General features: G+C 30.9%; 1 protein-coding gene across 1 annotated transcript; it reads left to right on the top strand.

Moving 5' to 3' along the window:
* The first annotated feature begins 251 nt into the window (after positions 1 to 251).
* Positions 252 to 4,021, top strand: LOC107027444 (F-box/FBD/LRR-repeat protein At1g13570-like). The gene is made up of 6 exons (XM_015228612.1): positions 252 to 317; positions 2,548 to 2,638; positions 2,738 to 2,807; positions 2,955 to 3,363; positions 3,462 to 3,626; positions 3,719 to 4,021. The coding sequence occupies exons 1-6, from the start codon at positions 252 to 254 to the stop codon at positions 4,019 to 4,021; spliced, it is 1,104 nt and encodes a 367-aa protein (XP_015084098.1).
* Positions 4,022 to 12,984: the final 8,963 nt, after the last annotated feature.

Raw genomic sequence — 12,984 nt, 5'->3', positions numbered from 1 at the left:
CTTTCCTTCTCTCTTTTCTCTTGTTGAAAGCTCTCTCAAAAACCTCTCTTATGTTCTAATGACTTTCAAAGACAATATCAATGAGCAATTAAATTATTCTCTCAAGATTATCCTCTATTTATAGAGTTGTGCTTTTCCTTACAAAGCCAAAACCAACTACAATAAGGATTACAATTCCAATCCTTTGCCTAATAGAATTGGAAACAAAATAAAGAGAATAATTTCAATCCTTTTTCAAGTAGGATTATGCCATGGGCCTTTGCTGGAACATGGGAAATGGCCCAACAGTTGTGTGCTTCACACAACTTGCAGATGAGGTTTTATATAGTGTAAGCTCTTATGGAAACCCAAGGGTGTTTGAATGAAGGATCTTTAATTTTATCCTTAAGTCATTTGTAATTGATCTGCTGAATCATTTCCATATTAAATATGTGCATGATAGATCAATTCTTTCCTTGCGTGAGGATCTTGAGTCTTGGCTTGATAGTCGTGTGTGATTTGATCCTTTCCTTAAGTTGATTTATCTTGTACTCTTTGTAAATATTGGTATGATGATGTTTCCTTAACATTTTTCCCTTGATTTTATCTTCGATATCCTTGATTGATTTTCCTTGAATGCGGCTTTGATTTCACATATTGTGAGATTTGATCTGATTGAACAAATATTTACATTCCATTCTTAACTGGTGCGCCTATCCTTAGTGTGATCACTGCGAGCATCCCGATTGTAGCTTTGTACTTGTGTTGTATCTTGTTTACTTCCTGCATCAAGAACCTGGTCAGTATTGTCATTATTAAATAGTTTGAATATGAGGTTAACAAAACATTGTCAAGTTTGTAAATATTTATTTTATTTTATTTTTTTGAAAAAAAAGCATAAGTACTACCTTGAACTATGGTCGAAATTTTATGAATACATATTTTCTTTATATGTCCTAATACCTCCTAGAACTATTTTGAAATGTAATAAATACATCTTTTTTTGTGTTAAAGTGGCTTAGAGAGTAATAACAAGTAAAAAATATGAGGAAAGAAAAAAATTAATCAGTATTCAATATATGTCCTTTATTAATTTAACATTTTAGCATTAGTTAGTAAACATAATTGATAAGTAAGCCCAGTAACGGCTCAAGCTAATTAGTGGTCTAAAGTCAAAAATAAGTTGGAAGCCTAAAATTTAATTACTTTTTTTTCAATGTGAGATTCAAGTTATTTCTTTCTTTTCGATAAAAAAGGTTTTATTTTTTATGATCTTAATATATATATATATATACNTGCTCTTAAACATACTATGTGTAAGTTAATTTTTAAAAAATGGTCCATAAATAAAAGAATCTTAAATAAATTAAAACATTCTTTCTTTGTTTTTTTACTATAAAGCTTAAGATAATTTTATTATTACTAAAAACTTAGGCCCTTCAATTTTGGGGTTTAAGGCATATGACTCATCTTTAAAGGCATTGAGTCACCCTCGTAAGAAACCCTAATTAAAACAACAATAACAACAAATATACTCTGATGATGGGTGTAGCTAAATTCATTGTGTAATGGTGGTGGTAGCAACAAAATTAAGTTATTTCAAACTTGTTTCCCTTAGGATTGTAGTTTTTCAAATAATTACACTATTAAGAAAAAGTAAAATATTTCTGAAATACTAATTAGGTTATCTTGAGAAAACACAGATTAAAGGCATATGGACTTATGGCTTAGTCTTGAATAATGAGTATAACCTTGTTCAACTATCAATATTTTTTTTAATCTATAGGAATCTGATTTCTCATTCAAGTCTTGATGGTTTTAGGTTTGATTATGGGGTTGGATATGAATATTTGAATTAACAAAATAATAACATTTCTCATGATTTTGGTGTTCTTATTAATAGCTTATACATAAATTAAAATTCCAGGATGTATTTTTTTTATTATGTTTCACCAAAATATTGAAATTAAGTGTGTAGTTCAATAAATTAATATTTTATGCTTCTTGTGGAACAAATGTTTGGGGTCATATATGCCAAAAGAGGTTAATTGTAATACTAGTATTAGTTGTACCAGAGTTAAATTTACGGTCAAATATTATACTAAAATTTCATACAAACTATTTTTATATATACTACCAAATGACACGTTTAGTGCTAAAGGAAGTGTTATTAAGTATTATCTATTCATTTATAATGTTACAACAAACACATGTCATTCCTATAGTATTTTGATGTAAGCACTCAATACTATAAATTTCTAGTACAACAAGTATAACATCACTAATTTAAACGTCTAAGTTTTTTCCAAATTCTATACAAAAATACTTTATATATGTTTGATTTAACCTAAGCCAAAAAAATTAACATCAAGAGTTGCAGATTAAAGAAATCAATGCAAATGTCAGCTACAAATAATTTCTTTAGCATTTTTTAAACATGGAAAAAGGTTACATTTGCCTCCTATTATGCATCTTTTCTTTTAATCTTAGAGTTGTCACATGTTTGTTTGTTGTTCGTGTAGCGCATACTTTGACCTTACCTATCGTACTTTTGTTTACTTTCTACAGATTGTCATGCCTCCGGATGAACAAGGACTTAGTTTACCTTCTCCTGATCAACTAAGAAACTTTAGCACTCATTTAATCGATGATATTCTATGTAGGTTGTCTTTTCGAGATGTTGTTAGATTTAGTACACTTTCGAAGGACTAGCAATATATTTGCTGGAGAATTCCACATGTGAAGTTTGATCAAACAGTGTGGAAAACACCCGAGGACTTGACGTCCCCTACCATTGGATTTATTCCAATTCTTGATAGTTTCCTCAGGTTTCATAGAGGAATAATATTGAAGGTCACCCTCAATATTATTATTCTAATAGTGTGTCCTGATGTTGATCGTTTGATTTTTTCCCTCGACACTGATCATCTTTAACATCTTGTCCTTTAACTTCTATTTACTTATCCTCCATACAGGTTGCCTGACTTCTTTTTTAATTGTTCAGCATTGACGCATTTGTATCTCAAGGAATGTGAAATACAGCCTCCATGTTTCTTTAAGGGATTTAATAAGTTGATTAGGCTAATATTAAAATCTGTCACGTTATCTTCTGATACGTTTGAAAGTTTGATCTCTAATTGCCCATTGCTTGAGGATTTGGTACTAAAAGACATAGACAGTCCGTACTTCATGAGTATTAATGCTCCGAATCTAAGGTCATTTGTCTTTCGTGGCGATATACAATTGATACATCTTGAAAATGTCCCTGTTCTTTCCAATGTTCTGTATGCGCCTAGAGAATTAGTTCTAGAGGACGAAGATGATTTTGTCAATATTTTTTCGTCTATTCCTGCTCTCGAGTGTTTCCGCTGGGATCTTTTTGAGGTAATGTTTCTTCATTTTACTTAATGGTAATGCATTTTCATGTGTGCACTGTTTTTTTGGAATTTCAGTCATCATGATTTTTGTCATTTTATTCGTAGGTCGATAATGGATCAACAAAAGTTATACCAACAAGGCTTCCATCAGTTCTTAACTGTCTGAAATGCCTATTCATGTCTTGGATTACTCTTGGAGAGTTTTTTGAAATTTCGTTTGCTCTTTGCATAATACGGAGCTCTCCAAATTTGGAAGAAATTGAAATTAAGGTTGTCACTAATGTTTATTTTTCTCTCTATCTTTTCCATTTTTTTATATTTGTATGTAATGACTTGATGGTTTTTTTCTTGATTTTTCTTAGGAATGTATCCTTACTGATGGAGGTTATTTCGAATGTGTTCCCCAGGAGGTTGTTGATGAGATTCCTGCAAGCTTTTCGGATATCACATTTAATCATCTGAGAACAGTTAAGTTTTATGATGTACTATTAGAAGAGGTTGAAATGCAGCTTATCAATGTTTTATTGGCAAAGTCTCCAGCACTGGTGAAAATGGTAATCAAGCCTCGTCAAATGGAAACTAATAAATCTCTCAACGTACTTGCGGAGATAACAAAGTTTCAGCGGGAATCATCTAAAGAAGAAGTCGTGTATCTTGTTGATTAGTATCGTTATCACAATCCTTCTTAATCTTTTGCTAAAATATTTTGGAAGTGCAAACAGAAACGAGACGTTTGGTTGATGGAGTAGCAAGGCTGTGTTTTGCCTTTGCTTTAAGGTACTATAAAGATTTTATCTGCGTGGAAACATAGAATTGTGAACCTGGATGAATGTTTTGAATACTCTATTTGGGAACAGAGATGGTTTTATATTTCATGCTTGTTATTGATTTAAGACTTTGGTTGTTTATTTTGAAATTATGATGTGTATTGCAGAACTAACAAAGATTTTGCATGACATTGTTATTATTGATTCATCTCTGAAATAAGACATGACTTTGGAAGTTGGAACTGTCACGGGCTAATTCAGGTAGAAAATGAAAAACATATGATGATTTACATATAAAACTCGCAAAAGAAAAAAGAAAATGAAACTTTAAATGTGTCTTAATTAGCTTTTCCTTAATTTTTTCTTCTACTATATATATTCTCTCGATTTTAATATTTGTGATGCATCTTAAATAAAATATATTACATACTTAAACATGTAAAATGACAGTATGATATACAAAATATTTAAACGAGAAAATGTATATTACTTGGGAGTTGATATATATTTTCTTAGAATCATTAAGAAAAACGAAAAAAGAAGTTTTAGTTGTTAAATACGAAACCAAATTTGCTCTTTATTTCAGATGGGGGCAGAAAGGTCAATTTGATTTAATTTTTAATTAGAAAAAACCTAAACTAACTATTTCATTTGTATTAGTTCTAAAAACTAAATCAAATCATATAAAGTTGGATTTTTCAGTTTCACTATAGTTTATTTTTTTGATCTTCTTTTTATAATTACAGGGTGATTGAAAAAGAGATTAAATATATTTTCAAAATTTTCAAAACACGATAAAATTCACATAAATAAAAAATACTTTCAACATTCGTTACAAAATAAATTGTTAACTTCAAAACTGAAACTACAATAGTATAATTGTAACTTTCATCCTAATACAAAATAAAAAAATTTCAAAAGCTTGTCTCTTCAGTTTCTTGCAACACCTCCATTTGATAAGACAAAGAGAGCAGAGTGCTTCACATTCATCCTCTCTCAGGTTCTTCATCTTCTCTGTTATCACAAAATCTCTGCTTTTATGGTTCTTGTTCAATAGAATATTGACATCAAGATTGCATTTTTATTTTTTGGGTATGCTTTAATATGATTATATTGAAGTGGGGTTTGCTTAAAACTTGATGGGGTTAATGTTTTTCAAGGACATAGTGTGTTGGTAGGTGTAGGTCTATCATGAATGTGTTTCAGTAGTGGCGGAATTAGGATTTACACTAGGTTGAAATAGGAATAATAAGTTATTAAATTTTGGATAACTAAAACAACACTTATTTTGCTTGGATTTGATACACTTGAGTTGTTGGTCTTTCGGAAACAATCTCTTTTTCAGTAAACAAGTAAACTAGGTAGTGTTTACTCTAACCGGACAGTTTCGAGATTCCTTACATATTGTGTTCTTTTATATTTTCTGTACATTTTTGTTGTAGTAGTCATTTGATGTTATGCTTCCAAATGGGAAAAAAAACAACTTTTACCTCCGCGGATGTACTTAGCAGCCTTCCTGATAATGTAATTGATGACATTCTGACGAGGTTTCCTTTACGAAATGTTGTGAGGACAAGCATCATATCAAAGAAATGGAATATAATTGGCATAGACTTCCACGGCTGAAATTTGATCGAACACTTTGCAAAAAAACAGAGGACTTGATATCACTTGATATATTTCCTCTCTAGGAATGACATTCAACATCTTGTCCTTAAACCTCCGTTTAGGAGTAAGCACTACGAATTGCCTTCTGCATTTTTTACATGTTCACAATTGAGTACGTCCTCATCCGGTCTTTGAGGGATTTGATTGGTTAATTAGCTTAGAACTAATTGAAGTCAATATTTCTTCTGAATTACTTGGAAGTATAATCTCACATTGACCATTGCTTGAGCATTTGGTGTTGCAACATGACGCGATCACAAAATCACATCGAAACTAGTGCTCCCAAGCTGAGTTCAATTATCTTCACTGGCAATATAAAGTTTTTACATTTAAAGAATGTCCCTCTTCTTTCCAAAGTTTCATATGAGCCTACCGAATTTTCGGTAGAAGTAGAACATGATGTTGACAAGATTTTTGAGTCTATTCCTGCTCTGGAGAATCTGTGTTGGAATCACGAGTATGTTCAGGTAATACAGCTTCATGACTTGCATTTTAATAACTTTGAGTCATCCTAATTTCCGCATGTTCTTCCTAGGACGTGTATATTGGACCAGCTGACGTTACACCGACAAGGCTCCCTTATGCTCTTTATTGTCCTAAATGCCTTCACATATCTTGCATTAACCTAGAAGAATTCTTTGATCTTTCATTTGATATTGAGGTTGCTTACTTTTCTCTCTCTTTTATGTGTTTTTCGTGTATGTATTGACTTTCTTATTCTGTATGCTCATCAGATCTTCAATTTTAAACTTTCTTGATCTTTCTTAGATGTACGTTGTTGGTGATGATGAGGACTATTTTGCACATGTGTCCCGGGAGGATGTTGATGAGATTCATGCAAGGTTCTCAGATATTTAACCACCTGAGGACAGCTATTCTTAGCAATGTAGCAGGTGCAGGGGCGGAAATGCAGCTTATAATGGTTTTATTGGCCAAGTCTCCAGCACTGGTCAAAATGGTATGTCGATCCCTATAAAATGAAAGTAGAAAAATCTCTCAAAGTACTCACAGATATATCAAATTTTCAGCGAGCATCATCTAAATCCCAAGTTGGATATAATTTAGATTAGTATCTGTATCGCAATCTATCTTGAGCTTAACGCGTCTTTAATCAGATCGTGATCTTTTGTTAAAATGTTTGTTATCATAAAAAAAATGTTAATACAGCAGTAAGGCTGTTATTTTGCATTTGCACTCTATCACTTCGAGAACATAAGTGAATCTGGATGGATGTTTTTGATTAATCTGTTTCAATGTCTGTTCTTTGAATGATCTATGGGATGACACTTTGGTTGGTTACTGATACTTTGCATTTTTTTCTTTGATATCATCATGACAGGAGTTAGGTAAATGGAATAGTAAGGATTCATATAGTCGATTTCAACTAGTTGTTTTATGAGAGTCGAATTTATTTAGTTAGACGTTGTTGACACATTGTTCTGAATAGTGAGAAAGAATGAAATTCGATCAAATCTCTTTTGAATGGAAAAGATGATCCTTTTGAACAACATTTTTCGATGAGAATTACATATTTATAAGCTGAAATTAAATTTCAACAATATTATTCTTACAAGCTCAAAGTTACAATTCCACATCCCAGAAAAATTATCACTCAAAACAGGAAGAGGAAAAAAAAAAGAGGGGGGGGGGGTTGGGTTTCAAGTGCTCATATATAAGTCTTGTGTTGATGTTTATATTGGAGCATCATAATAGAAATCTTAGATATTAATGTGATTATAATTTATTTTATCAAAATTTAGAGTGAAATTATGTCTTTTTTATTTTATATTAGTTATTTATTTTTCTCATTACAATAAATCATAAATAAAAATGATAAATTTCATTAATTTGGACTTTAAGAATCTTTTTCTGAAGGTTTACAAACTTGATTATATTTACAAAAATAAAAAAGGAATAATTTTAAGGATAAATGAGATCAAAATGATTGGAAGAATTATTTATAATAAAGTGAATCATTAATATAGGACTATGAAAAGACTTTCTTTTCGAAACAACCTAAAAAAAGTAAATATCACATAAATTAAGGGGAAATGAAAGTAAAAATTAATGTAATTATTTATTTAGAGAAATTGGCAGGTATATTTAGTTACTGAAAATTTACTTTGATCTGTCCAATTTAATCCACTTATTTTTTTTGCATGTGACATTTATTACCTCAAAATAGTTGAATTTGATTGTGTAGGCCAGTTACAAATTCAATTTTCTGATTTTATGAATTTTTTTATTATAGGAAATCGTCATTTTTATGTATAAGAGATACAGAAAATACCAAGAGATATCATTTGTTCAGTATTATAGACACAAAATTTGTACATTTTAGCTTTTTTTATGTAAGGGAGAATCTAGAAGGGGCGAAGGTATATTCATTTGAATTTTCTTCACAAAAAATTTATATGATATATATAGGAATTTTTTTGTGTTTACATATAAAATTTAAATTCCTCCGCATAAATGGCTTTGTACATTGTATGGCGTTTAAATTTCACTTGTTTAATTACCATTTATAGCAGACCGTGAAAAAGTTAGAGGTTTTGTAGTAGCATAAATTTTTTATACATATTCATAGAAGTTTTTTATCAATAACGTTATTGTGTACTAAAATATTTTAAAGAACTAATAAAATAATGAAACTTAGCAAAATTTGAGTTGAGTTGTGTCTTGACTCATTATCTGCCCTGTTTTGGCTCAATTCATATTGATCCAATCAAATTCAGTTTGGATTGGATCTTGACCCGTTTGTTGACTTGACCCATTATGGTTGACCTAAAATTGATCCAATTTGCTCAATTACCGTCCCTAACAATGCCAAAGATTAAAAGAGAAGAAACATCAATGAAACAAATGCACTTATACAAGAAATACTAATTAAAAACTACCAAATAGTTATCCTCTTTTGGATGAGTCGCGAATTAACAGAGCAAATGAAGATTAGCCAAGAAATGCCTAATGTTACAACCAAATTGTAGATAGCCATGTGTATTTACTATTTTTCTATGAAATAAAAAGATTAGCTATAAATAGTAATTATTTTTAGCATTCACTACAAATATTACTAATATGATAATTACATATCATAAATTAGTTGTACCATATAAGTTTTATTTTATTTTAATAATTAAATCGATTCATCATTTCATTAGATTACATGTTGCGCAACAAAAATAATAACATTTTCAGTGAAATCCTATAAATTGGTCCTTTTATGATCATTAGGGTTACAACCTCCACTCGATTCAATCACGAAAGTTACCGTAACGTATGATAGGGCAAAGGGACATTGATTTCGTTTTCTGCCTCAAATATGCTCGTTCAAAATCTTGGTATGTATATACATGAATTTCTTTATTAGCATAAATGTTTATGATTTTACATGCTGTATCAAAGCTTGGAACTTGAACTAATGATTTTCACTCAAGAAGTAACTTTATCTTCTTATGAGAGGCGAACCCACATTCATATGTGTGGGGCGCATATACATGTATATCTATCTCTGACAAAAAAAAAAGATATAACTAACAGCGCACTCTTAATGAGTGTAGAGCTATCCATGTGCTAGAGAAATTACCCACAAAACTAGAGTTTGAATCTCACTAAAGCCCTTATTTCTTTTTAAGTTTATTGGTGCACATGAAGTCTTCAATTTTTAAGCCCATTTTTGCTAGTTATAGACACAGATTTTTATATTCTATTATGACATAAGATTTTAGATAACCATTGTTAAGATTGAAGAAAGAAAATTGTGTTAGAATGGGCATTTAATAAACTACAACAATATTTTTTTGATAGATTTAATACATCATGTTAGGAATCTAACTAAAAGAAAGAGAATGATTCTTATTTAGTCCTAGAACCCACGAATGATTCTTAAAATTATTACTTTTTTAATTTTGTAAATTAATCAAGTTTGTAAACCTTCAGAAAAAAATTCTTTAAGTGCAAATTAATGAAATTTATCATTTTTATTTATCAATTTTTAATAATGAGAAAATAAATAACTAAATTAAAATTAAAAAAATACATATTTTATCTCTAAATTTTTAGTAAATTTATAATCACATTAATCTATAAGATTTCTATTACATGTCATATTTCAATTTTCTTTTTATTTTTAATTTTTTTTATGTTGAATTAAATTGTATCCTATAAATTGATACGGAGAAGAAAATACAACTAAGGAACCAACATAATTAATTTCCCCCACCCACTATCCCCACTCACCCCACTGCACATTACATTTCTGTAAAATTTAATTTAATAAGAAAACCTCTCCCCCCCCCCCCCCNTTTAGTTCCCTCTTTCACTCCGCGATGATGAAATTGAAGACTTCAAAATCATACAAATTTGTGTTCAGCAGTTGAAGGATAACGTGTGCGCAAAAGGTTATTTGATACTTTTCTAATTTTTTTTTTGATGTTCACAGTAGTAATTTTAGTTGTTGATAAGCATAAAATTTGCTTTCTTGTTTTGTTTAAAAATCAAATCTTTCTCATTTGGGTGTTGTTAGTTTTGTGAAATAGAAGCCCTATCTTCCATTTTGTACTTTTTTTTTTGTGATAGATGTTAGTTTTCTTGGGATTTTGGAATGTAGAAAGAACCCTATTTTCCTTTTTGTTTTTTTGTTTTTTAGATGTTCGTTTTACTACATAACGTTTCTTTTAAGCCGGGGGGATATCGAAAATAAACTCTGAAACACCACAAACAAAGTTAGGAGTAAAATGTTATGTACATGCTATCCTTTCTAGAACTCTGAAACTTAACTTTCTGTATGGCTTAGGAACTAGTCCAAGTTATGTATATATATTGGACATGATCCTTCCTCACATATGAAGAAGAAACTCGAGAAGCATCACCCAATTTGGGATTCCTGAGTTGATGTTTATTTCGAAGTTATGTAAGTTTCCACTCAAAATAAACATCAACTCACGAATCCCAAATCGGGTGATGCATCGCGAGTTTCTTCTTCATAGGTGAGGAAGGATCATGTCCAATATATACATAACTTGGACTAGTTCCTAAGCCATAGAGAATGTTAAGTTTCAGAGTTCTAGAAAGGATAGCATGTACACAACATTTTACTCCTAACTTTGTTTGTGGTGTTTCAGAGTTGATTTTCGATATCCCCCCGGCTTAAAAGAAACGTTATGCAGTAAAACGAACATCTAAAATAAATAAATAAAGGAAAATAGGGTCTACATTCCAAAATCCCAAGAAAACTAACATCTATCACAAAAAAAAGTAAAAAATGGAAGATAGGGCTTATATTTGACAAAATTAAAAACATCCAAATGAGAAAGATTTGATTTTTAAACAAAACAAGAAAGCAAATTTTAAGCTTATCAACAACTAAAATTACTAATGTAAACATCCAAAAAAATTTAGAAAAGTATCAAATACCCTTTTGCTCACACGTTATCCTTCAACTGCTGAACACAAATTTGTATGATTTTGAAGTCTTCAATTTCATCATCGCGGAGTGAAAGAGAACTCTAAAGAAGGAGGGGGGGGGGGAGAGGTTTTCTTATTAAATTAAATTTTACAGAAATGTAATATGGAGTGGGGGCAATTAATTATTTTGGTTCCTTAGTTGTATTTTCTTCTCCGTATCAATTTACAGGATACAATTTAATCCAACATAAAATAAATTAAAAATAAAAAGAAAATTGAAATATGACATGTAATAGGAATCTTATAGATTAATGTGATTATAAATTTACTAAAAAATTAGAGATAAAATATGTATTTTTTATTTTAATTTAGTTATTTATTTTCTCATTATAAAAAATGATAAATAAAAATGATAAATTTCATTAATTTGCACTTAAAGAATTTTTTTTCTGAATGTTTACAAACTTGATTAATTTACGAAATTAAAAAAGTAATGATTTTAAGAATAAATGAGATCCAAATGATTGAAATAGTTATCTATGATAAAGTGGACATTTAATATACTACTATGAAAAGAGAGTAAAATTTATGTGATTTGTCCCATTCAGTCCACTTAATATTTTTTGCATGTAATGTTTAATACCTCAAAATAGTTAAACTTCATTTTATAGGACAGATACAAATTCAATTTTTGGATTTTGTAATCTTTTTTAATAAAAAAATTGTCATTTTTATATATAAGAGATCTAGTAAATACCAAGCGATATCATTTGTTCAGTATTATTGACAAAAAAATTCCTGCATTTGAGCCACTTTTATGCAAGGATGAATCTAGAAGGGGCGAAGGTATATTCATTTGAATTTTCTTGACAAAAAATTTATATGATATATATGAGAGTGTTTTTTGTTTGTTTATATATAAATTTTAAATTTCTCAACATAAATGGTTTTGTACATTGTAAGGCGTTTATATTCACTAATTTGATAAATAATAATTTAGACGACCATGAAAAATAATAATGGCAATAAGGCGAACCAGATGCGCGGCAGGATAGGTTTAAGGGTATGTGAGGCGGGGCGGGCTTAAGGTTATGTGGGGCGGGTCGGACGCGGGGAGGGTTGAAGTGGATTTCTTTTTAATTAATGTGGGTGATATACCGTGGTTTCACGGTATTATTAATAATTTTTCCTTAAGTTCAGTGTGTCCAAAAGCCTTTTTGTGTGAATTTTTATATAAGTTTCTCCTTATTTGCAGGAAATCTGTCAAAAGATGAATGCGGAGGTTTTTGAGCGAAGAAATGCAGAAGAGACCACCTACGGAGCTTGTGACGGTCCGTCATGCTCGTGACGGTCCGTAGGTGGCAGCGTAGTGCAGCTGCTGAAGGAAGATGGGGAAGTCTGACCAAGTGTGGGGTTACGGAAAGCGTGACGGACCGTCGTGTCCATGACGGTCCGTCCGGCAGGTTCGTCATGAAGTTCAAAGAAGTAGTCCCAGTACCCATATTCCAAGAGTTCAAGTGTTTTTGGAACGGAGACCGTCGACGGACCGTTGAGCTTGTGATGATCCGTCATACCTGCCGTCGAAGGTAATGAAGAGAGCAGCAGAAGAAATTTCATCAAGTATGGGACGACGGAGTCCATGACGGTCCGTCGTGACCACGACGATCCGTCGCGATGTCCGTCGATCCAGCCGCATTTTGACAGATTTCAAGCAAATACAGTCGTTGTTTAATTAGGTTTTTATTTTCTATAAATAGTTCGAAAAACCTCGTTTTTGAAGTTAGACT

Source organism: Solanum pennellii, chromosome 8 (assembly GCF_001406875.1).
Source record: "Solanum pennellii chromosome 8, SPENNV200".
In the NCBI taxonomy this organism is placed as follows: Eukaryota; Viridiplantae; Streptophyta; class Magnoliopsida; order Solanales; family Solanaceae; genus Solanum; species Solanum pennellii.
The sequence above is the reverse complement of the archived record's forward strand: the minus strand, read 5'-3'. Positions and strand labels throughout refer to the sequence as shown.

What these genes read in the sequence shown, in the direction of transcription:
- LOC107027444 (XM_015228612.1), top strand. Translation starts at nt 252, where the DNA reads ATGGGCCTTTGCTGGAACATGGGAAATGGCCCAACAGTTGTGTGCTTC. An exon ending in ATTCTTGATAGTTTCCTCAG is followed by an intron (nt 2,808 to 2,954) that starts GTTTCATAGAGG and finishes TCCTCCATACAG; the next exon opens with GTTGCCTGACTTCTTTTTTA. An exon ending in TGGAAGAAATTGAAATTAAG is followed by an intron (nt 3,627 to 3,718) that starts GTTGTCACTAAT and finishes GATTTTTCTTAG; the next exon opens with GAATGTATCCTTACTGATGG.